General features: G+C 34.9%; 1 protein-coding gene across 2 annotated transcripts in view; it reads right to left on the bottom strand.

Annotated features, from left to right (window-relative positions):
* The window catches only part of LOC113227131 (cyclic nucleotide-gated cation channel subunit A), a 38,891-nt gene extending 12,045 nt beyond the window's left edge, over positions 1–26,846 (bottom strand). Inside the window, exons 1-2 of one of the 2 annotated variants that reach the window (XM_026460012.1) lie at positions 26,791–26,846; positions 11,055–11,250 (exon numbers count right to left, since the gene is read on the bottom strand). In XM_026460012.1, coding sequence (XP_026315797.1) covers positions 11,055–11,250; positions 26,791–26,828 — 234 coding nt within the window. In that variant the 5' untranslated portion in view covers positions 26,829–26,846. Of the gene's footprint in view, positions 1–7,498; positions 7,718–11,054; positions 11,251–26,790 lie in introns of those variants that run through there. The other variant, XM_026460019.1, reaches the window with a different exon arrangement.
* Between the last annotated feature and the right edge of the window lie 708 nt (positions 26,847–27,554).

Genomic DNA, 27,554 nt, shown 5'->3' on the forward strand with positions numbered 1-27,554 from the left:
CATTAACGCTAACGGAGAATATTTTGAGAAACAATAAATTCATTTCTGATCATTTATAGTATTTTTTTCTTATTCATTCCGGAAACTTATAGTAAGGCCCACGTACATTAATGTGGTAACCTTGACAATATCCAGACTACCCAACTCCAAATTGGCTTACAGATGTTGACTTTTATTGACTGGTGTAGGTACGTTGTTTGTATTGGAGGTTTTAAATTTTTTTTTAAATTTTTTTATAGAGTATGATAATGTTCCCACTTGGTTCCAATTTCGTAATCATTTCAATATTCACCACGTATTTTCTTAATTCGTTTCCTTACCATGTGTTCGTTGCAACCAGGGTACATACGTTGCCGGACGTTTTTATGGTATTGCTTAGTGTCAGTTAAAGTATGAACTGTGAATTTAAAGCAGCCTACCTCGACTGTTTTATTCCACCTTGTCATTGAGAAAAATTTCGTAACAACTTTGGTCGGCTTTATTTTTAGCCGCCCGTAACGTGAGTGTAATTTCTTTTCCCGTAAGGATTGAGAGTTGACTTAGGATTCATGGTTTTGATTAAGGTGTCAATTTATTTCGTTACGCAATATCTACTGCAAGAATAGAAAACTAAGAAATATGTCAAAGTTGTGTTCGATTGAAACTTTTTTTACTTTCTTGTTAAACTACCAAGTGACGGGACGAATAAGTCCTGGGCCTGGTGATAAGCGACACGGTTGTTCATAACAGTGCCACTCAGAGCTTTAAACCGCAAAAACCGAAGGGGCGCAGTGGCAATACTGAGACATAAGTTGACAAGTCCCATGTGCCTGTAATTTCACCAGCATCCTTACCCTTCAGAACCGGAACGCAATAATGTTCACATTAATTGGGCGGCAGAAATAGTTAAGGTAGCAGTACTTCCCTGGACGAACTCTTTCACAAGGAGCTCTATTGCTGCTAAATGCCCATAGTAATCTACAATTATCTAAGGTTTAATTTGTCAAGCTCAAATATGCTTTATTAACATGAAGACAATTATCATTTACATGAAAACTGAAAACTGACCAGTACGTCAACAATCTTCCGTCCAAGCTAACGTAGCAGCTACATTGTGATAGCAACTTGAAAGTAAAATAAAGAATTTTAAAATATTTGTCATAAACAGTTTAACATTATGTACCAAAGAGCGGTTAACTCCAATAAATCGGTTCCTTATACATTAAAATGACACTTAATTTCGTAGTTTTCTTTTTATCATATTAGTTGTGTAACAGAGCGAACACATGATAGTTATTTTCATAGAAAAATGCCAAAGATATGTGTATTATATATAAAAAAAGTCAGCTTGGAGAGCAGTAAACAGGCAGTAGCAGAGAGAAACCAATTGTTTACACAAATAATAAATTACAACTATTTCACAAAAAATAAAGAAGTAGCAGCAGACCTCGTGAAAGAGTTCATCCAAGGTAGTACTGCCACCTTAGCTATTTCCACTCCAAGCGGTAGGTAATGAGAGCATTACTGCGTTTCGGTTGGTGAAATTACAGGCACATGGGACATGTCAACTTATGTCCCAGGGTGACGAGCGCTGTTGCAGTGCTCCTTAGATCTTTGTGCAACTGCAACTGTTATGGACAAGCGTGACGCTAACACCAGGCGCAGGACTTGTTCGTCCCGTCACTTGGTATTATATAAAAAAATATAATTTCACAACTACGTTCAGACGTTTCTTGCCTGTGGACCACCGGCCTGGTTCACCTGAGTGGACCACGGGCAATTATTTCTTCCCGTGGTTCACCTCAAACGTATAATATAGAAATACTCAAAACATACATTGGTGGTGACGATTATAATATTTATCGTTTTGGAAAATATATACATAGTTAGACATATATTTTTTAAAACTACGTAATAAATACATTATTTAAACTAATATTGTGAATACTTTCACGCGCTTGTTGATGATAATTTAGGTATTGGCTCGTAGGTGGTTTCGACAGTTTATTCTAGTTATTCAATTTCGAGAGATTATCCTGAAAAATAAATATGATAGATAAAATTGAGAAAAATAGGAGCCTATATAATGTAGCCTAATATAATATAGCCTATAAATAAAATTTAGCAGTTAACAATAACATATCCATTATATTTTAGTTTTATGGATAAAGAACACCTCCATGGCGCGGATCCGTTTTCAAATGCTTTAATTTTATAAAATGGATGTTCCTTGGACAAATAAAACATTGCTACCTTCTGTCAGATTAAAATGAAGTTCTCCACTGCACAATTTATACTTTTAAAATTTAATTTATCCGTATTTTTGTCCTTCAGTTTTAATAACAAGGTGATCACGAGAAAAGAAAAATGTGTAGGTGATCCACGGGAAGAAAAAATTTCCCATGATCCAGTCAGGTGGACATAGGTGAACCACGGGAAGAAATAATTGCTCGTGGTCCACCCATGTAAGTCCGCCAGGTGGTCCACGGGCAAGAAGCGGACAAAATAATAACTGTCAAAAAACACATGTCAAAGTATAGAAAATTAACGTAATTCGAAATATAAATAAAAAAATACATATTGAGTTATATATGCCGTTGTAATCAGCTAATGTTTTTGATTCCAACGGTGTGAAAAAAAGTGTCGCTTATCCCATTTTGCCTTTCAAGCGTCGATTTATATAAAAGGGTCTGCCGCCAACAAGTTACTATGAACATATTTTTTATTTAGCCTCACAAACGGAAGGTTAGTGTAAGTAATTACAGAAAGTAGTTAAGTTAAAGCACATGTAGACGAAATAGACGACGATATAACATCAACTTACGTTTCTGCAAGTACTTACATTGCCGTAGCAACATGTCGCAAAATCGAGGTCGAATGTATGGTAAAAAGTTTACTTCTTCCTTAGAAAAATAACTGGAAATGTGCAAACATGTTACGGCGATTGCTGTACCGTCAAAGTTGTAATTGCTATCACTACAAGCAGGTTACGACACAACAGCAGAAATATTATCCATTTAAATATCATTATTGTTATAGAGGTATAGATTATACAGTAATTAGTTGGCTATCAACAGAATTAACAGAACTGTTGCTTACGTCAACATACAGAAATATTTCAGAAATTGTTTTTTGAAATTTTGTAATAATGTAGAATTACCTATCACAGGAAAAACTGGTCAACAGAGTTGAGAAGAATTCCCAACGCAATAGAATGCGTTAAATGAATTCTGACGTGAAAAGTGATTACGTTAATGTGTGAAGCTAGCTTATAAATGGAAAGTGAAATGTTTTAGATATATAAACTATAAGAAATGTAGCTGAAACTCTTCCAGAAATCAAAAAATTTTGGGCGTTTTCTATAAACTAAATGATATTATATGAACGCCTATTAAACAAGAAGAGAATTCATATGAGATACGTGGTTTTCCCATAAATAAACAACGATTCTCGTTTTATATTATTCTGAAATATGGCTGTGGTTGCGTAATTTATTGAGTAGGCGCACTTAAAACTCAATACCTACATCTTAATTTTCATAATACTGTTCCCAAGTAACGCAATCTTGCTATATCCCTTATGCTTTATCCTTATAGAACCAATTCGATTATTTGTAAGGTCATGACACTAGTGGAAAAACGAGCCTATCTTGTAATTTTAAGTTACTCGTATATAATACCGGTTAAAAGGGTTTGACAAGCAGTTTTAAGTTCCATAACCGCTTTCATATTGTGTAGTCTTTAAAATTAACCAATAAAAGGAACGGATCCATGCCCCACATTTTATTTTATACTACTTAGTACATTCTATAACAATCATCATTTACGTTTTCATAGTACGTTTTGTTACTAATCGCTGTATTCACGCTCGTTTTGTAACCATTATGCGCGGCTCAACAGCATAGAAGAATTTATGATAAAGTAGCTGCATAAGAGATGCAATAATCACTATACTGCTTCTAGAAGCTTTGTAATAATAGTAGGTACTATGATATTGGTCATAAAATAAAATAAATAAAATCGTACTGATTTTACATGCAAAATACATTATAAAATACAAACAATTATAAAATATTAAATAATTCGTTCATAAAAACAATGAAGGAAAATATAATAATAATAATAGAAAACAAAAGTTAAAACAAATAAGCAAATAAAAAAGGATGTCAAAAACTCAGCATTTGAGGACTATGCTAATTATATAGCCCTCGCTGATAATCTGCAATGGCCTGTCATAAAAATAAAACACCACAATTAAATAAAAATAAAAATAAATTTCAAATACTAACACAATCAGTCACTAAATAAATTAAATCAAGTTAAATAATAACAATAATATTTTATATCGTAAATCAGTAACTCGCCACTTTACTCTTATATTTTATTTTTGAATGTATGTACTAGTTATTTTATATTTTTGAATTTATTTGTCTACAGAAATATATTTTTACGTAATTATGCTCAGAATGTTAGAAGAGTTAAAATTAGCATGAAACGAGATGTATTTGTAGGCGCTGGGACTTATTGTGCACGGCCTGTTACGGTTGAATAAACTCCTTTTGGGCACAATTTTATGCTTCCTTCAGTTCCATTTCAACATACAACCGTAGCGTAAGTGTTACACAAGAGTGGAAGAATATTTTTTTCATTATTACTTTATGTTGCGTCAGTCGAAAACTGAAATATGAAATAGAAGTATTAATTTTAAAGTATTATTGCTAATAACAATTAACATGCCTTAGTTATTCGTGAGCATATAGACAGCTAACACTTTCAAGTCCGCAATGTGAATAGATAGTGCTTATTCAAATAATTTGGAAGCTCTATACTTCGTTTTATTTTACCATTAGACAGAAGGAAAATTTGGGTCTTTTATTAGACATATTTCATTAGTTATTTTGTAAGCAAAGCAACTCAAACAAAAAATTTATTAAACACTGAAACAAAATTAATTCTTTCTTGAAACAAAATTATTACGTTTTTTATGTCACTGAATAACATATTTTATTTCAATTTTTTAAGTGTAGTCACTGAATAACACTAAAAAGATAGAAATACATAAATATTATCTTTACATATTTAATTTATTTCAAAGACTTGCACTATAAAAAACTTAAAGAAACAGAGCTTCTAAATATTATATGGATTATTTTTATAAAATAAGAACATGTCATTTGCAAATGTAATTTTGAATCAATTCTGTCGGTCTATTCCTTTACAGTAATTTGTTGACTGAAGAAAAATGTTTACGATCACTGCTACTTTGTAATGCTCATATTACTGGTTTAATGCAGAAATAAATGAGGTGGTAATGTAAGGACATGACTCCTAAAGATACGTCTTCTAAAACTCCAAATTTTTATTATTTATTTGATGATTTTGATGACTCAATTTTTCAAAATCTTTGCAACTTTCTGCTTTATCTTAAGTACAGGGTCAAGTGCGCAACACTTGACACTTAAAATCTAAATTCAACTCTCTACCGATTGACATAAGAAAGGTCTAAAGTGTCAAGCTTTATGTGCTCTTGACTGTACCATTGTGCTGCGCTGTGTAGGTTTTCGCTATTGATTTACTACCATTATAGGACTTTAAGAACAATAGTAATCATATTAACTCTTAACTATGTGTGTCCATAAATATGTTCTTTATGCTAATGAGCAGCAAAATCTTAAATACAGCAAATCTACAGTTTTTATTTATAGTCTTCTATTAATATTTTAAATGTTCGACGGGTTCTATAATAGTAATATTAAGTTTATTGAGTATTTCGATATTTTGCTACCATGATATTAAATTATTTTTTGTAAAATTAATAATACAAAGATCGAACGAGAACGATCGACACGAACCAGCGCCTCTATCATACCGTGGCTAACGAGCTCCCAACTGAGCTACGAAACAAACCAGCAGACGTTACGAATTGTTCTATGTCCTTGTTACAGATCTTGCAGTTTTTGGTTATTAACGACTTTTTTTGCCGTTGCACCATCTGTGAGAAATCTATGAAAAATTCGTAGAGTCTGCTGGTACTTACTTTGGCACAGTTGAGAGAGCGTTAGCCACGATATAGTGGGTTCTATAATATTTTAGTATAAAGTCAAAGGCGGTATTTGCATCCGTTATAGGCTCTTCTTTTGTAGCGGCGGAAATCGTTACGTAACTCAAAGCTACTTCCTGAGCAACTTAAAACTACTTAAGACGCCATCGATTTCTTAGGATTTCGTGATTGTTACACATAGGAAATGAAACTATTTTTCCGGATTTAAATGGCGTAAATTTGTTTTTTCAAACAAATTGGTTTGTTTGAAGAAACAAATATACGCGATTATGCGAAATATATTCATTTCCTATACTTAAGTCGATGTTATAGAACTTAAAGTCTCAACGTAGGCTTCAGTTTCCACTAATATATTGGTTGGAGCGTTACTAATTAATGTCCGTTCGCACAAACCGCTTTAGCTTTATATCCGTCAACAAATAAGTGATTAAAATGCAAACACTTGCAATTATGACATCAGTAGCTCGCTACGTACATACGTATCTATCAACTATAACAATGTACTTACGCTATTGAATTTACGTTGTGTGTTTAGAAAGTGGCTAATTAGCGGGCGTTGTGTTTGTCATTGTATCAGTAGCACGGGTCATCGCAGACCTAATTAACGTTTAGTTAATGGCACTACATTTTACATTTCGGGCATGTGAAGTGGCATGAAACAATCATCGAGTTGATCACTATTCAATAGTTCATCAGAAATTCACATATAAACTTATTTTCGTCTCTATGAAGTGAGACGTAACTTTAATTTGTTATTTTGTAACAGTCGTCGCATTGCCAGAATAAAGAAAGGATTTTCTTAATGACAATGAAAATTATTTTCATATATTAAATGCCATTGTGCTGAACCAGACAATATAAAAGTCGCACAAAGCTAATAACTGTATTGGATCTCAGCGGAAAAATATTTGCTGAGGGATAGATTGACTAAAAATCCATAGAAAATTTTAATTTAAAATAAATGGCATTCAGCGAATTGTCGTGTTGTGCACCATGACTTTCCGGACCTTGGTTACTTTTAGAATCATTATATATTTTTCAGGATTACTAAATTTAAACGTTCATTTCCATAGTTCCATTACATGTATGAATGAGGTAATATTATTATATTCTCGACACAAAACGAATTCTCGGCGCTGTCTTTACGTTTCAACGTCTTAAACAAATTTGTTATTCAAATGTTTCAGAAGCATATTGTTACTTGATTTAAATACTTCCAGAGCATGTTGTCAACTTCACTTAATGACCGTAAGCTCCAATAAGCACTGATGTTGTGTTTACCGCAAAAGCCCGACACGAACATTTCATTTGCGTAAGCTATAAAATGTCACAGAAATTAGAGGTCGAGGCTTATTCACGATCGTCTGGTTGCTACTATCGATTTTCTTGGAAGTAATACTTCTCTTCAACAAGTATTATCTTATGCTTTATTTAATTTAAACTTATATCTGACACTCACCGGGCCCATTCTATTAGTAAGACGAATTTTGTGAATAGTGTATACAGGACTCATTTTATGCAATTACAGTTATACACTTCAGCCTGAATCACAATTCGCACGAATTATTCCATCACACCTTCCCGGACTGTTCACCACACCGAGCTCTTCAACGCAAACAGAGTCATTAGGACTTGTCAACAAATAGTAGATCGGTATCAAAGTAATTGTTAGAGGTTGGGTCACGAAGAGTTAGTACGAAGTCCAATTATAAGAATTTAGTTAACATGAGTAATAGTTACGTGGAAACGATGAGACTCTAATTAATGAAACTATCAATGTCACAGTTACCGAACTATTACTTAAAAAGCGACTACTTAAAAAACGAGTTGCAGCTTCCACAGACGGACAGGGAATGAGCGACAAGTCCAAAATTAATAGTTAGTCTGTGCGTGTTCAAGGCAGCCCCCATCGAAACAATAGGCCATGAGGAGCGCGCAAGAACAGACTTCCCGATGTCAACGTTTATGACGCCTTCGCCATGGCTTCCGCTGTAAATAGTGATTGCCTGACCAACTTCGCTGTAGTAATACGGTTAATTGCCCCCTTTAAAAGATAATAAATTGGCACGGTACATCAATTCGTAGAACCTTTTGTACGTTAACTTATTTTGTTATTTTAGTACCAATGCCCTTAAAGAATCATTACAATATTTTCATGATTCTGTAAATAAAAGTATTAAAACATTTATCTATTTCAGTTACGTTTTTTCTTGTTACTATATTGGTAATTAATTATTGTTTATGGAAGGAAGCGTAGATGACGTGTAGTGGTATTCAAAGAAGTTTAAAGTTATGTTTTTTGCTTGGGAACCTCACATCTTCCAGGTATTATATACATGATGTGTTAGCAGCTCCAACACCGATCTCATGATCGGTAAGGTTCTTTCAAGCATCAAAAAGTGCGTTCCATTCATGGTTTCCCTTTATCAGATTACTAGGCCGATTTGTTTCATTTTATTTTTTGAGGGTCTGCCTTTCTGCTATATAAAATCTTTAAGCCTCTTTAAAATATCAAAGTATGTGTTCCATTTATCAGATTACTATCACGATCTGTGATAATTTCTGAGGGAACTTTTTCGAATAACTAGATTCACATATTTAGTGCCTGTGGAGAATTATCTGATGACGTTGGCAAGATTACCATGCCAGGTGAATTATCTTCAGGCAAATTTGTAGACGAGATTTATTCTAGAATTCCCGTTTCGTGAATTTATTTGTTGGGGTATTTGTAGATTTTTTGCTACCAAATTTATCTATATATCGGCAACTAAGATTTAAAATAATTAAAAGTAACAAAGACGTATTTTCTAATTATTTTGCTTTATTTCATATTTGTTATTCGTAGGACTCGGTCTTATTATGTTTCTGTTCACCTTAAATTGGTAAGGTCTACAAAGTATTTAGAAGTTAAACAACTTGTGAAAAATCTGATGACGTTGGCAACATTACCGTGACAGGTGAATTATCTTCAGGCAATTTTATATACGCAAGCATTGCTGTTTCATAAATTCTGTGTTCTAAGAACTTGGAATAATTAAAAGTAAGCACCACGTTATTTCTAATTATTTTGAGGGAGCGTGTAGGACTCGGCCATGATAGGTTTCCGTTCAACTTATTTTTGAGGTCTGCAAAATGTTAACAAGGAACATTGAATAATCCGTAATGTCTTAAAATAGCGCTATTTTGAAAAATAAGTATTACGTATCTTTACTACTATTCTCTAGACTAAGTTAATTTTCACGAAAATTTCAAAGTGTATTCATTATTTGTTGTTTAATTTATTGCAGTAGTTCGGAACAAACAAATATGCAGTAAAAATCTTTGGAGCATACAACGCATAGTCTCAAGCCCACATTTATTGTTGAATTTTTAGTGGCTTTTATCTATTGATATCACTGAACGGGGTGCATGAACATTATGTTCGTTATTCGTTGGGCTTTTCCTAGAAAGATATTGGTTTTAGTTTTTTTTCTCGCTAACAAGTGTATGAGCAAGCGAGTAAAAGAACTGTGACGTAGAGCCAGGCAGACTCACATGCAGATAGGCAGACGTCGTGACAGATAGTTATGTCGAAAATACACACTTCAAAAAGTGTCTAGGTATCAAGCATGTTATTATTGTTTGCAAATTACTGAGAATCTGGTTTTTATTGAATTTTTTTAACACCAATGGATTTGTTTTGGTCAATTTCAATTTTAATTCATATTTTAATATAATGGACCAAAAAAATTCTCGATGTTAAAAAAATAACAATTAAAAAAACTAATTTTCAGTGATTTGCAAAAACTTGCTCGATCCTTAGACATTTTTGATGTGTGTGCCTAGTTTGACTGCGGCGCCGCAATTATTGTGCGATTCGATTAGGCACAGATATGTCATGCCTTTGAAGTCATTGCGAGGCTACGAATGAACGAAAATCAATGATACATACGAGTATTTGTTTCACGCTTAGCCTAGAGTTCACCGTATCAATTCCAGTAAAAAATCAACATGCGACATGACTTGCGGTAGTTGGTCAGTCATAAAGAGCGTTGTGTTCTTTTGTCTTCCTTTGCATTTAATTTACTCGTTGCATCTGGAACGTACGGAGAACGTGCATAATATATACTTAAAATCGTTTTTAAATTTTCTTTTGATTTCTGTGGTTTTGATATATAAGTTATGTAGCATCTGTTACTTATTGACAACAATCCTCTATAATTGCGTAACGTGCATCTATCACTTCTATCTATCTAAAAGTAGGTCTATTTTCATATCTATTTTTAGGTAGGTATCGTGAATCTGAAATGGTATTTTATGTAATCGTTGCATAAAGCAGGTAAAGCCTCGCGGCCTATTATGTAATAATTGCATACAATATTTTTTCTACGAGTAAATATAATAATTAAACAGATACAATATTTAATGCATATTTTGTTAACAATCCATTGCAACAAACGCAATTTTTTGTAATAAATTTTAACGCATTTATTAGAGTAGGCAAACATTCACGAAATTTAGACGAAAGCCAAACAAACAAATGTTACAAAATATAAAATCAAAAAGATAAAATAGGACTGGCCAAGTAGGTACCGCATATTTTTTACCGATCTTTTTTATAAAGATTTATGGCCCGATTGCAAGACTTTTAGGTCAATTTTACCAATCAGGAGGAAAATAAGACTTTCTTTTTTTTAAAATCCTTAAAGTACTCTAATGAAATTTTTCAGTTCAGTGGCCATAGACGATAGAATTTTGATTCAGACCTAAAAAAAGCGCCTTTATGATATGGTTTACGAAATTATAATAGACAGATTAAAGTACGGTAGTAGAAAAATGTTTTTACGTTTTACTTTTTCGAAACGGTCTTTGGTTTTGACAGCACGGAGCACCAGCTGATTACAGCACATGTAATGTGATATAATAATATTCAGTAAAGCTTTGTTTGTACCAGGGTTTGAACCCATGTATAGGTATTTTCTACTAATAATAAGATAGATAATAATATAATAGAAGATAAAATTAAATAAATTTACTGCTTCTTCGTAGGGTTCAACCCCGTCCTCGATCTGTTTTGCAGCGTTAAGTCTTGAGCGGTTATTGAATCCAGGCGAAGATTTATGCGTCTTGGAGATGGAATGTTTCTGATTTATCCTCGGGTCTTGCAGCCCGGAAGGTCCAGGGATCGGCTCAGTATTGCTTGACACAGTAAATACTTTGCCATCTCGGTCTCTACAAAACAAGAAAATCAAATTCCAGTAATTATTTGTATAGTAGGTACTCGCCGTTTCCTAAAATTCCGAGCTCGTCGTATTGTTAACTCGACATAGCTAAACACATTAGTTTATGCTAAGTTATTCATTCAAATATGTGTTGTCGAGTGTCATGTAATGGATAGACCTTTCACACAGGGGATTTCCGAGCGTGTGTCCATAGAGATAAGTATATGTATTGGCACGAGGGCGCATAGAGGGTGAGTTCAGTTACGCGTAGCTAGAGGCCTTGATGATTTCACTATTTGTTGCTATTTGATTTTAAGTCGATGATATTATAAAAAAGTATAACTTAACCCGTTTGCTTAACTGCCATATTGACTGAATGGTTATCACGCTGGACTGCGACGTAGAGATCCCGGGTTCGATTCCCGGGCCGGGAGAAATATTTAATAAAAATGGAAGTACTTTAATTTGCTACCCCGTGAACCCAGTGACGGTTAAATCGTGCAAAATAGCTGCGCTTGAGTTGAATTTTTTTTTCATGCAGTTAATTTTGATATATATGGTATGCAGCAAGTAGTTAATTTTACCACTCTCTCTCCGCATAAAAATACTTAAATAACACAAGCGCAACTACAATCACAAACACCACCACCAAATATACCCAACACGTGGGTTGCATCCTCAGGAGCTGTCGATTGCTCGATGCTCGGCCAAAAAATATCTGCATGAAAAAATATTCAACACAAGCGCAGCTATTTCGCACGAGTTAACCGTCACTGGCTTCGCGGAGTACCAAATTAATTTACTTCCATTTTTATTAACATGGACTTCCATGAAGTAACGCCTGAATATATTAATTACTGGGAGAAAAATTTATTAAATATTTATTAGTTGTCTATGTGTGTGTTTCCAAAGTGTGGTGCTATGAGTGTGTGTGTGATCTCTGGACACACGCTTACAAGTCGTCGGTAGGAAAGGGGTGTGAAAGGGCCGTCAACCGGATCTGGGTATGTAGGTCGCATCGAGAGTCTTCATGCAATTGGAAAACTGCACTTAAGTGTGACGATGTAGTATATATTCAGAAGGTTTAAAATAATAGAAGAGGCATAACGCTGTTTTTTAAGAATAGTGGCTCAAATCAAAATATTTCATATTAATTTTTTAATAGAGCTGCGTTCGGAAGTGCCAAAATATTAGTATAAAAAAAAAACACCGAGCATTTTATTGGTTAAAATAAACAAGTGAGAACATGGACCGGTGTATGATTCGTCAGTTTTTGACTTAAGACGTGCTTCAGTTGTTTTTATTAAAACTTTTTAATCAGCTACCCCTTGCAATACTAGTTATAAATCTAAAAACTTAAAGATGCGACTCGCATTTGTTTATATTTTTTTCGATAATGAATTGAGATTTGACTTCACTATCGTAATCTGTTAAAACGGCCATCATAGCCTGCCGGTACTGTAGTAATTTATGTTGTTTTGTTTATAAGTATTCTATTACTGGAACCTACTTTCATAGCATGTGTGACGGAAATGAAGTCCTATTGAAAATTGTAATAATTTTATTTCAAGCAAGACCATAAATACAATAAAAGCTGATAAACTAAAGTTAGGGATCTCTTATACAGCATATCAGTTTTCTAAATATAATTTTGTGTACGGAATGGGCACTGGGGGTCTTCGAGCCAACGGTTTCGAATCCGAAGGGTGCCGACGGGTGAATAAATTGCTAGAGTGAGCAAAAAAAGCCATGTTACTGCGTCGTTAACATGGCTTTTCATTCTTTCTGCCAGTTCAATTAGACGTACGATGTTGAGTGCTGCTTGCCGCGAGATAGTCAGAGCCCAGCTGGCAGGAAAGATCTGGTTCCACGTTGTAGTATATTTTGCTGCGATGCGATGCGAGGAACAAACTGATAAACCAAAGCGAAGGCTTGATTGCTATATGAATGTTTTACTCAGATATGACCGATTAAATGCACCATTGAATTATAGGCCCTCAGTCGCTGCGCCTTAATATCTCAGGTATAATTGTTTACGTCTCAAGGTTATTTATTTAAATTTTTTCTATCATTTCTTTCATCCTTGCAAATCTTATCCCTTTTTGTATTTATTACTTTTTTATTAGTGATGGCATTGACAGCCCTTTTTAGGTGTGAAACCCCTAACTCTGTTCTATATATGGGGCGTCCAGAAAGAGCTCAATAAGGAAAATGGGAAAGTGGCGGCTTTACTGGGAACAGTAAAGGATATCCTTTGTTATAATCTTCGTACTCGTACCTAGTTGGTAATTCTCAATATTTTTTAGTCTGGAAGACGCCTTGATAACATGGCCACAAAATTGAACATAATTTTTTAACCAACATTAAGTTAATACAAGTTAAGTTTTATTTAACGTAGTTTATCGTTTAATATTTATGAACGATACTGGCACATAGCTTTTAAAATCACCTTTATTATATGTCTTTTAGCTTTTAAAATAACCTTAACATAACACCGTCTCTAGATCGATTTAGTACTTAAGATATTTTTTAAAATAAATACTGATATGGGTATTAAAAAAATAAAACTATTACTTTGTCTGTCTTTTTAGTCACGCATCACGCAAAACCTACCGAAATGCCTCATTGTAGCATGACAGACTTCCCTTAAGTTACGTAATTCGTAATAAAGTCCCCAAGGAGCACACTTTATAAGCCTTAAAACTGTTATATCTATAAACAGTCTTCATATGGTATAGATTTAGATAATAGGTCTCTATAAATGGTTTTAGAAAAAGAAATTGTTCTTATAGACTTATTTCACTCAAGTCCAAATTTTAACACCTTCTTAATACCAAACAACTTAATTAAGTGTAATCTCTCTTAAGATTTACTCTTATAGTCCTTATTTTAAGTTCGTCTGTAGAACAACTGATTATATTTAGCAAAATTGTTCTATACACATCCAGTAAAGCCTATTAATACTCTAAAAACTAGTGTTCTTAAGTTTATTCTAGATATATTTAATTTATAGACATTCTGTAGTGTTTGTACTTATTGACAAACACGTTATAGCGCGTCTTTAATAAATTTTAATTAAAAAAATACTACAATTAGGGTTTTTACTCTATTGGACGTTGTAAGAGTTCATGCAAAATGGATAAAGTAAAGAATATTAAAAGATCTGGTGGAGGTGGTAAACCTTGGATATTAAGTCACATCATTCGATACAATCAGCGTTGCCAATGCCAATTGTTCAAAATCCCCAAAAATCACTATATAATAACAATAATAATAACGTACACTCAACATAGCCCCGCACTAGGGAAACCCTGTGTCGCGGGTGCCATGAACACACACGTGACAAGACAACCACAAATTACATCCAAACTCACGAGAGAAATGAATGTAGGCCATACAAATGTTTCTCCCGACCCGGGAATTGAACCTGGGACCTCTGCATGGCAGTCCGGCATGGTAACCGTTCGGCCACGGAGGCCGTTATATTAATTATAATATTAATTAGATTCAACATTAATCTGTAATCAGTCTGAACAAAAAATCATTTTTCTTTGCCTTACAAAATTAAGTAAATTGATTATTTGTTGTGCATTTGGTGACACTATGTTAACGTTAGAAATAATCAATGAGTTTCAAACCTATATTTAATATTTAAAGTTGACGAGTGGTAAGTTGTTGGAAGTACTAACTGCTCGGCTTTGTTTTTCAATAGCTGATTTCGTTTTGCTTCATACCAGGGACCGTTCTAAGCGGGAGAAAGAATCGCGAACTCAACATGCTCCGACTGGTAATTTTACAATTCAGAACCAAGTGGTCTAATAATCATTCTATTTAAGCTGCTTGTTAATTATACGAGGGATGTGCGATGTTGAATAACACGTCGATATAGTCCATCACAGTGTTTCTAACAGTAACGATCAAACTAGCGATGCATCAGCAATTGATAGATTAAACAAAATGATAAAATGTTAGAATCATTTTCCTCACATAGCGCCAATCCCCACAAAATTCCCAGTCTAGTTGAAACTCCCCACAATTTGGGAAATTCCCTACAAATTGGCAACGCCGGATGCAATAGTCGTAATTCGTGCTCGGGCCGGTCATGGCCGGCATTTGTTTGTTGACAAATAAATAAACATTGTGAAGTAATTCCGTGTTGTGAAATGATAAAAACAATTGAAATAAGCGCGTAAACTACTGTACTTCAATGTTGTGTATGTGTATTGTGCCGTCTATCAATAGAATACAGTGAAATCATTGTGTGAATGCGGTTGGCGTGAAGAAATAACCTCAATTTTGTAATGAAAATTTTATTTCTTCCAACATAAGTTAGATATGTCATTAAAATATTCCTTATATTTATATGATAGGATATTAAAATTTATCCACCTTTCTAGTCATATTATAACACATTCCATATAATTATACAGAATAACGTTTTTTTGAGACAAATTAGATTTTTTCAATTGTTTTTTTAACCTAGTGTTTTGAAAAGTTTTTTATTTTGTTGGTAGGTCAATGCATAAAACGCTCACTTTTTCGTATAACCTTATAAAGGTTTTGTAATACTGTCAAATGAAAAAATCGCTTAGAAACATCGCGTTTTGTAGACAATCATAAAAATCTCATAGGAGGAATATTCTTCGACAAGTTCAACTACACTAAAGCAAGTAAAAATAATCTTTTCGTATTCTAAAGTTTTTCTATAGATAAAGCTATAGACAAAATGCTCCCAACTGTGTTTTGAAAAAAGCTTTTAATTCTTATCGCCATTTTTATTTTTAAACAATGACTATGAAGTAGACGAGAAAATTTTCTTTTCTTTTTAAAAAGTAAATCTAAGTTGAAATTAGCTTGAAGAAGCCTACTTCTTGGAAATGGTTTGTTTTGTGAGTTATTTTGTATATTTAAAACCGAAAATCGATAACTGTATTTTTATTAAGATTATATTTTATACATAAATATTTAAAATTTAGCGAGCGCATTACTTTTATGACAGGTTTTACATCACTTTTCACAATGTATTTAAAGTCGCATTCGTATTTAAAGTTAATTTGCGCTTTCTAACCGATTAAACATTGCGCGAAAAAGTCAGAAATATTATATCTAATTTCGCCATGTTGCAATTTTGATAGTTTATGTTTTGTAAGTCATTAAATTTGAAATCTATTAGCATTAAGAGAATTGCGTCCTATGTTTGTAACGCTTTAGTATTTTGGTTTTAAAATAGCATTACTAAGAGAACTATCATAGACTATAAATTATTTAAAAACTATCTACAAGACTAAATAAAAACTGTCTACATTCTACAAATGGCCTTGTAGCATTCTAGAAGGGTTACTTCAGAAAAAAGATAAGAATCACTCTTAACACTACCTACAGATAGTTTCTCAAAACACTCTTGTAATCTACTAATAAAGTTGTGCCCACTTTTACTTTAAATTATCTAGAAACCTTCTTCGAGATATCTTGAGGGAATTTGAACTCTTCAAATATTCAATCGAATTAAATTCTATTAGATATCTTATAGTATATATTTAGATATGGGTGTGCTGCTTGGGTCTGCCCTACCTAATACGAGATTGTGAGTTATCGACTAGTGCCTCCTTGGTTGACAGGCAAGTAGCTAGATTTTTTATCGTAGAATTTTTAGGTTTTTATGTATAAAAAAATACGATTGGCATTATTTTTTTAATTATTAAATTAAAATATATATTAATTTAAAAATGTTTGCCTCTCACTTTTGAGATTGTACATTTAAATACATCAATACATACTCACATATACTTGATGCTTTTTTTCCATCAGGGGAGGCAGATACCACATCCTTCCACTTAGTATTCTTGAGCTGATTTTCCTTAAGAAAGTCCTCAATTTGGTTGTAGTACTTTCCCCGTGATTGGCTCGTACCAACTAGCCCATTCACACTCGCCTTAAAAAGCTCCTTTCATTCTTCTTTATTAATTAAGATTCGTAAAAAGTTCCCCATACAAAATGTCATGGTTAATCCGAGATTTCTTCCTTACTCCTTACGTTAACTAAAACGAGGCTATGTGACAAAATCATTTTTGAGATATCCTAAAAAGCCATAACCCAGGTAGTATATTTACGTGAGGCGCACTATACGTTTCCGGAATGAATAAGAAAAAAATAATATAAATGGTCAGAAAAGAATTTATTGTTTCTCAAAATATTTTCCGTTAGCGTTAATATTTACACTTTGTCTTAGGAATGTACCAATTTTGTAAACATTTATGCCACTCCTCCGTGACAATCTCTGAAACATATTTTTCATACTCTTCGACGGCCTCTTCAGGTAATGAAAATCATTGACCGCGTAACTGATTCTCAATTTTTGGAAATAAATAAAAGTCACAAGGAGCCAGGTCAGGTCTGTACGCGGGATGGCTCAGAAGGTCAACGTTGTTCACTTTCAAAAATTCTTTTGTCTGTCTGGCCCTGTGAGAACTGGCATTATCGTGGTGCAATATGATACGGCGTTTACGGTTATTTTTACGAAGTTTGTCAATAACTTCCGGCAAACAAATAGTCGTGTACCAATCACTATTCACGGTACAACGATTCTCCAAAGCAACAGTAGCCACGTGTCCAGTTTTATTAAAAAAAGAAGCAGTCATCCGCTTAGATGCACTTCGCATGCGCGCCACTTTGGTTGGTTTCGGCTCATCTCGAAAGACCCATACGTTCGATTACTGCTTTGTTTTGGGATTGTAACTATAAATCCATATTTCATCACATGTTACTACTTTGTCCCACATCAAATTTTGACGCCCCTTCGTTCAGTCTGGTAAGCATGGCATTGCACCAAGTGACGCGATCCGTTTTTTGAGCCACAGTCAAATTGTGTGGGATCCACCGACACAGCTTTTTCACACTCAAATGTTTGTGTAGTATTGATTATATTTGACTCATGCCTATGCCTAAAGATGCCCGAATCTCATGGTATGTCACATGAGTGTATGTTTTGATCATACGGCGCACAGCATCGATGTTTTTGTTGTTCACACCAGTGGACGGGCGACCATCAAGAAATTCGTCACTGAGATTCACACGACCGCGTTTGAATTCTGCAAACCAGCTATAAATAGTCATCTTGCATGGTGTGTCATCGCCAAAAGCAGTTTGAAGCCGAGCGAATCTCCGCTGAGCTGTTAAATTTTTCACGAGTTAAATCCATGTTAAAGTAGAAAACCAATTTCTAAAATGACACCACAATGTAAAAACAAGTGACAGTCAGATGAAACAAACTGTATTCTACAGCTAAAGAGTTCCATTTTCAAATGTTGTAATTACTTTTTAAATATTGTTTATGTAAGTAGCCAGTGCCGAAAACACATAGTGCGCCCTATGTATATACCTTTAAACAATTTCAATGTTCCCATAATAATATCCGATACGTAAACTAACTTACTGTTTTCAAATAGAGAATTTTCAGCTCTATCTTATCTTTGTGTATTGTAAATGAATCTTCCGATTCAGACTGGATATCTTCCGAATTTTGGCTCCTGTTTTCGTTGTTTGTTTGTCAATCGAGCCAAGTTGCTCCATTGTCGTCCGTTTTACTTGATGGGATCGGGTCATGTGGGGTTGTTTTCTTGCTTGGCAAGTCATTTCCACTAAATAAAACTACGAAGTCTGTCGCTTTGTGGAATCCGTCAATTGTTAAGTTTTCATTGAATTCATTTAGGATTGTATTTAGAGATGCTGCTTTCGGTTTGATCTGGCGGTATCCGAACAATCTGGCCAAAACTCTAGATATTTGTCCTATTTTCGCCATTTGAGAATCAAGATGAAAGTTCTTCTCACGCGAATATTTTCCTAGAAAGGAGATATATCTTTTATAGATCGATGCTTTATCTTTATTGTTGGATGTCTTCTTGATCTTTCGAATTGACCAAGAGAATAAGAAGTTATTCTCAATAAATTGATGAGCAGTCTTGTGCATAAGAAAGTCACTTTGGGCAAGAGACATCCAGTTGAGAAACCCAACTATCAGAGATCCAGTGTTGTAGACCTTTCCGTCTGAATGCGGCAGCGGGGGATATGCATGAACGGAAGTGAGTTGGAGAATAGAATTCAAAGAGATTATCAATATTACATACGGTAATTCATCCGCAATCATGTCCATCCTTATCCTTACGATCTCGGACAGTTGTGCGGAGACTCCAGTTTCGACACCGAGAGTCTCTAGCATTACACTGAGGTCTGAGTATGGATCTGTCTTGAACAATTTTGGCACTCCTCTGTACATATTAAATTTTGTCAGTGATCTTGCCCTGTCAAACTCACGTTTGAGTCCTCGCAAATCACAAAATCACAAGTGTCTTTATGTTAGATTTATTCTGTCCATCTAATACAACATACACTTCTGATGTCTGAGATGATGAAATGTCTGAGACCGCTAAGCTCACTCTTTCAAACTGGCTCCCGACTCTATCGAGGAGAATAGAGTTTCCGTTAATCAACCTATGTAAAAACGTCTTGTATATTAACACACCATCGTGCTCCAGGACATCGAAAATGTATTCATCTAACATCAATTCGATATTGTCTGACACTGTGTCTTCTCTGCACTCCATATCCAACGTAATGAGATCTACATGTAGCAGATGCTCTTTCTTTAGTCCCTTGAAATACGCCCGTTTCCCTCATAGAGAGGTCGCTTGGGTTCTCCCATGCTGTGTTTAGATTGACACATCGTTGCGAAGCAGGGGCCAGAGCCGTGATGGCAGAGGGAGGTGAAGGTGCTGTGCCTCTAAGATCTACGTCTTCTAGACATAGAAGGCTGTTAAAGATTAGGCGAGCTGTGGGATTACATCGCAGGATGTAAGATCCTAATCCGCCTGATCCATCTCCACCACATAGTGCATCTTGAAATCTAATGTTGTATCCTCCTAATATGCTTTGTAGTTTATAATGCGAACCTGTCGCTAGTTACAATTATCTCATGCCGCATATTACCCACTATTTCTATACCACTATCTCTTCGCTCAACGGTTGATCAGACTGACTGTGAATCGAATAAGGGATATCAATTTTCATCACAGGGACAATCAGCTCCTGTTTCCAGATCCCTGTATCCGGAAGCCGTCGCACTTCAATCGGAACGATCTGCTTGCAAGCGTGTCGAATTTCCTGGTCTACTCGGAGCATATTCCTTGTGTCGAACCAGCTTCCTTTATCCTTGATCTTGGGGTCTCTCAAACTCACTATTTCATGTTTGTGGGTTCTGATTTTGTCTTTTGCGTTCTTGCTCAGCAACGTCACGTACAGAACTCTAATCAGGCTGCTCGAAACCTTAAGCAATCCTGCCGTCCTGACGTCGTTTATGTCAGAGAAGATCCATAGTTTATTTCGATATGTAATCCCTCTATTCGATCTGATATATTCTGTGAGGTACTTGTGTCTCATATACGAGCGTCCCAATGCCCCAAAGTCCTTGTTAGACAGGGGGTAAGAAGGGGGCACTTTGTGAGGAACTTCAGAAAAAAGTGCTTCGAATCCCGGGCTTCGTCAGAGTGATATCATGCAGGGGTTCTGACTGAGAACGTCTATTAGGTAAAGTCCCATGCCCAATAGTGCGTGCTTTTTTGGGCCTTTTAATCTCAGATATTGCTCTTCGTGAGACACAGTGAATGGAGGCTGCTCTTATTAATCCGTCTAAAATGCCGTTGATGAAATGCCTAGGCAAAATCTTTCGTTAAATACTAAGCGGGAAGATGGATGAGTCTTGTGCATGATGCTGTTTACAACAGATATTTGATCACAATACATGTCACTTAGCCGCGTTTTAATAAATTTTAAATTATTTATATATCTTTAAATGGGTTACTGCAATTAGTTGGGAGTGTGGGTGTTTAACATTGATTAAATCAAAGTAACAAATAAAAAACTTATCAGAAACGTTTTCGAAACTTACAAAAACGCAAAGTCAGTCTCAAATGGCACAACAAAACAATGGCAGTCCAGTCGATTTTTGTTTCATTCAAATTAGACCTAAACAAAAAAATAAAATAACAAACCAGACTTTTGAAAAAATAATGCATTTTTTTGGGGTTTAACCAGTGTTCCACAAAATGAACTGATATGTATATAATACTCGTACTAATAGAGGGGGCGTATTATGAACTTATAAAAAACCATGCAAGTACCAGGCAATTCTTTTTACGCCTAAAAACTGACTGGATAAAATTCGTATTTCGACATACATATTTTTCACTGACTTTTTGCTGGTTATTTTGTGTATAACTGGGACTTGACTAGCTCGTGCTTTTTAGTGTAACATTCAAAAACATGGTTGAATATTTACCGGTAAGTTACGGTGCTATATTTGTCACTTAGTTTAAGAGAAAAATAATAGATACGTATTTTTTATGTACGAAAATAAATAAAGACACTATACAGTAATAATAATAAGAACAATAATAATAATAATTATAATAATTTATACATTTCAATTTTGGTAGGAAAGAGAAACGCGTAAATTAAGTTTCCGAACGACGCGACGTCAAACGTAGACGAATTTCCGAGAGTAAATTTTTACTTTATAGTTTGTTGAAAACATGTCAATAATATTTTCAGAATATTTGACTATAAATTAAATTGTAAGAAATTATACTTGGCTTTAGTGAAAAATAACCTTAGTCTCAACCAATAAATCGGTGGATTTTGTAGGTCTCAACATGTGCGGTTCAAGTTCATCGCAAAGATTGTGGACCATATCTTTGCTAAGCCGGTATCTTTTCATAAATTGTTGTGCATCCATTTCAAACTTATCACTACGATCTCGCAGTTGTCTTCTTTGGATTTTTCCACATTATTATCGTGTGAAGCACCATATTTGAGATACTCAAACATTTCGTATTCATCGCACATGATGAAATCATTTCCTAAAAATATATAAACTGAAAATTATAATAATTATTATACAATTATACACAAAACAATTCAATAAAAGCTACACCAAGACACTGTAAACTGAATGGTTTATTGCGGTTATTTTTTGACAGATCAAACGTGAATAAAATTTCAAAATAACGCGTGTAATACGATGTTGCCAGCCAAACTTTCGGCAGAAGACAGCCTGGTGTCACGTGACCGCTGACTGGCTGGTATTACCAGTTCATAATACGAAATTACAAGGAAGTTAACTTTACGGCGTAAACTGCGTGGAAATAAGAGTTCATATTAGGCCCCCAGGAGTCAGTGTCCTCTCTCAACATTTGGCAACGTTTTTATTTTTGTTTAGTTCTAGATAACGTATAGATTACTAACTATTTACTCATTGAATAAAACATGACTAAATGCACTCAGATCATTCAGAGTCCAGAATAGACCACATAGACCACAAAATCACTTGTATCACCGAGGCCAGTCGTACCACTCAGACTACTTATATCACTGACAATTCAGACTACTAAGACGGCCCAGTTTACTAAGACCACCCAAGACAATCAGGCTACCCACGACAATCAGGCCACCCAGCCACTAACACCATTCATATTTCATGGAGTCTTCTGAATATGGAGTTCAATTAAAGTACTTTAGAAATTGTACCAACAATAACAGTGATACTGTCGCCACTTTGTAGGTTATTGAATATAGAGTAGACTGTAAAACATACCTGGTTCAGAATATTCTCAATATAGATATTGAGGGATGCCAAAATAAATTTTCTTTATAGGTATACATGTATGCGGATAGGAAGACACTGAACCAAGGTGAAAATGCTCATAACTCTACATATTATGCTACGACGAGGAAACCAAAGTGGTAGTTCGGTTTCATGAGTTTCTTGAATAATTTTTTTTGGCAAACTCCCTATCTTTGTGAAGAAGCACAGGATATTTCAAATCTTATGGCCAGATTGTGCGTGTGGGGTAGTGTTTTTATTTTGATAATATACAGGTAAGGTAAAAAAGACAACAAAAGCTTAAATACTAGAAAGTAAAGCTAGGATTTTTAAATTATATGAATAAAATTTATTTTGTGCGTGTTATACGTCCTTTTGACCTGAAAACACCATCTTAATCCAAGACCACGCCTAAATTTCTTGATAAGTTAGTTTCTTTACCTACTACTTCTTGTGGAAAGTGTTGAGTCAGAAGTTTCTTTATATCGATGATAAGTCTATCAATCAGGTTGCAACAATGTTCACTCTCTTCTTGCAGAGGCACTACGGAGTAGTCAATGCCATTTCAACCGAGTCGGCAGCATTGAATTCTTCTCCCACACTTGTCACCTGGACTGTCGAAGTCCTCAGCCTCTCCAGCCGAAAATAGCGTCTAATGGTTATTACATATCCTCATGTTCATTGAAATATGATTGAATGTGTTGTTAGTCTGACGACAGATTTTCTGAGCCTGGTAGGTTGTTTCGGTTACCAAAAACCAAATTATCGACATGGCATTTAGTAGTAATTTCTTTAAATTTTTAATTTGTGCTTGATATATGATATCTAATTGTAGCAGTGAGAAAAAATGAGTTATATATTATGCCAAAAGTTATTCTGTGGAGCAAGTTCCTTCCCTATCTTTTCTCTTGGAGTCCAATTTGAAGGAATGCTTTCTCTAAGTCTACTTCAATCCTTACTTTCCTAATTCTGAAATTAAGCAAGTCAAGTCTTCCAACCTTCAATAGGTTTGCTGTAAAGCACTCATTGAAACTTTTATTCCCCACTACTTTAGACGAGGCATCATAGATCAGGCGACCTCTCTTACCTTTCTGCCTGTCCATGCGGTGAGTTAAATAGTGGATAAGAGTTATGTGAGAAGCAGTTATTCTATCGACTAGCACAATTTCGTTGATATTTGCTTCTTGTTGTTCTTTTAGTACGTTATCCATACTCATGAAGAGTCTCCAAATCTGTTCTCTATCAATATACTTCTAAGGCTTCCTTATGCCAGTCCATAGTTGTTTGGAAGATCCGGTGGGTACTCAATTCATGACCATTTTATGTGATATCTGCCCTATTTGTGTTGAATGTCAGAAGTGTCATTTTAATGTTTCACATCTTCCTCTTGTTGTGTGGCGTGTGGTGGTTGTGTGGAGAATCTGTGAAGTATAGACTTTCAAGAGCCCATAAGAATTAATCATCAATATTTCTTTGCGGCAGAACGACATATAGACTCTGGCTTCAAATCCCAAAATTCATTAAAATTTAAACTATCACCAGTATTATATTGTGTTTGGAAAGTTTCTTTAGATGTAAGAGTCTCTTCAGCTTGGTTCTGCATTTCAATGTAGAATTTGAATTAAGGATCTGGACTCTCAACATATTTTTCCAAATCTCTGATTATGTTGTCTAAACCGAGTCTTAAACCTAGCTTTATTTTGATGACTTCCTTTAAATCGACTTTTTCTTTGATGGTCAGAGACGCTGTGTAGGTGCCCCGGCTGGACCTAGAGCCTCCTCTTCAGTCCAACCTGTGACCCAACAGGATTGTGCTTTGATAGCTAATGATCACTTTGATAGCTAGTAATCGTATTGATAGCTAGTAATTGCGGTACAAATATACACGCCAGCTAGTACCGACCCGGTAGATGCCAACGATGAGCACCCATATCGTAAGCGTCAATAAGGAAAGTATACTGCGGGTCGAGTCAGTACCTACGTTGCATATTTATAGTCGTATAACAATACTGTTACAGTATTAAATAATAACGTTACTTCGGTGTCTTTCCACCGTGTCTGTGCATGTCGTAATGTTAAACAGTACATAGGAGGACTTACTAGTTGTTTGTCTCTTAGTGTACATTCACTTACACTGCCAATATTTAGTTTGAACTATACTGAAGTGCACTCGGTTGCCGCCATTGCTGTTGGTGTTTCTTCTGTCTCGATAGTGCCAAAATAACAATTTAGCAAAGGCAAAGCAGTGTTACAATATAAAAAATGCGTAAAATTGAGTTTGTTTACTCACCAAATGACATCTCGCATGATTCGCGACAGATACTTTTGTAGCTTGATGAATACGGACGAACTATTTGTTTTACTTGACATTAAATAATTTTACCATTTCAAATTTTTAACTTTTCGATTTCGTTAATTTTAATTTTACATTTCTAGTACAATGATTTCAGACAAAAATAACCGGAAAATTGTTCTTGTAAATGGGATACTGAGCATTCATTATAATACTGTGACCTATTGTGTCTTCGTAAAATTGTAATGTACAATATTTTCTCTTGTAATGATTTACGATGCGTATTCCAATATAGGCAGTCATTAAGAGAGTTACGCGACAAGTGTTTCTAAATAACTTATTTCTGCCGCCAAGCAGTAATGTGAGCATTACTGCGTTCCGGTTTTGAACGGTAAGCATGCTGTTAGCATGGGAGTTGTCAACTTAGTGTTCAGTGACAACTCCTCTCAGATCTTTGCGATCTAAAGCTTTGAGTAGCACTGGAACTACTATGGAAAGGCGTGTCGCTTACTACCAGGCGCATGAGTTGTTATGGGGCTCACAACACTATACACACGATACACTTGGTAACATAAAATAAAAAAATATTTAAATAAACTACTGAAGAATTTCTCTATAAACAACATTTTTAGTTCTACCTCATGGTACTAAAATCAGCAGATTCCTATGAATATATGTCTATCTAACCTATAGAAATGTAACATAAAATTGTTCATGCGAAAAACAATTTTGTTCGAAATTGTTATTATTAACATTAGCGCCTGGGATTTGTTAATTGTTATTGCAAAACACGCATCCTTGGTATACCAAGTTTATTATAATAAAGCCACGTGTGATCACATGTCAAAAGTGCTTTTATAACATCATCATCACTTTTTGATTTCACCCACTGCTGGGTACAGCCCGAAGTTTGTGCCATCTACCACGGGTACGTGCGTTCCATGATCCGAGTTCCAACATTCTGGACTTTCGTCTTAATCTGATCTCAACGTTCAGAACTCGGTTTACCAGGTTGATGCCTCTTATAGCATGGCGCACTCCTTGGCCCTCTGTGCAACTCTCAACCTGTATACAGTCTCCTACGTGAGCATCCATGTCAAGGTGGCACCATACGTCAAGGTGGGTAGAACACATTGACTAAACAATCGGGTCTTCAGACTATGGAACCTTGTCTGCTTTAAGAATGTCATCTAGTTTTTGAGATCTCCTTTTTTTCTCCTTATTTGCCAAGGATAGAACATCCGAGATAGACGTACTAATCACTCTCTCCAGCCTCTTATTTCCCACCGTGACATTGCTATTTGATGGATTGGAGAGGTTCGCCATAATATTTGTCTTGGGCTTGGGCATATTCATCCTCAGACCAACTTTCAAAGATGCATCATAAAGTTATTCTAACATTCTTTGGAGATCGTCAAAACTTTCTGCAAATAGCACTAGATTGTCCGCGAATCTTAGGTGAGAGAAATGGACACCATTGATGTTAATGCCGCAGCTATCCCATTTAAGGGTTCATAGACATCCTAAATGCTGTAAATAATTTTGAGGAAATGGTATAGCCTTGTCTCACTCCTCACTGGATGGAACGGGGTTGGTTATCGTACCTGCAGAGTGGCTGAACTGTTGAGCTCCCGAAGCTCATACACGTAGCGGGAATCGATGTAGCAGCTATGGATGAAAAAATGGAGATCCTTTTATAACATAACTACATGAAACAAATTATTTACTTGTGCAATTTACAGCTCTTCTGTTTAAGCACGAAAAAGTTATCCTACTAAATTCGTTCGTAGAACCTTTAAACCTCTACTCAGAAAAGTTGTCATTTTGCAGATGAGAGTGCAAACATATTTTTTGAGAAAAAAACCAATTTTAAAATCAAATGGATAATTATACGGTATCAGTGGTTTTCATGCTACGAATACAAGGATTAATATAGTCATTTAGCACTATTACTTCGATGACGTTTAAAAAGGAATGTCTGAGAAATCTTATTTTTAAGATTACGTAATGAAATTATATCAATACTCCTTGAGAAAATAAGGATTCAATTGCTTTTTTAGGTCTACAAATATTTCACTTTACACTATTACATAATTATGTTCAAAATGTTACGTTCAGGGTAAAATGTATTCTACCTATAATTTTTTTATGTTATTTCTTTCTTGAATAATTCTATCTATCTAATTTTAAGGAACTTATAGAATTATTCGATTGGTTTGTATTATGTCAGATGTGAAACTTCAGGTGTAGTTTTTGCACAGTTTTATCAGTAGCTAAAAATTACGTAAATATATATTTTTAATGTTAAATTTAAATTGAAAACATTCACATTGCCAAAATTACGAGACACATCCCATTAGATCCTACG

This window comes from Hyposmocoma kahamanoa, unplaced genomic scaffold, assembly GCF_003589595.1.
Source record: "Hyposmocoma kahamanoa isolate Upper Pololo Valley unplaced genomic scaffold, ASM358959v1 100021, whole genome shotgun sequence".
NCBI classification, from domain to species: domain Eukaryota; kingdom Metazoa; phylum Arthropoda; class Insecta; order Lepidoptera; family Cosmopterigidae; genus Hyposmocoma; species Hyposmocoma kahamanoa.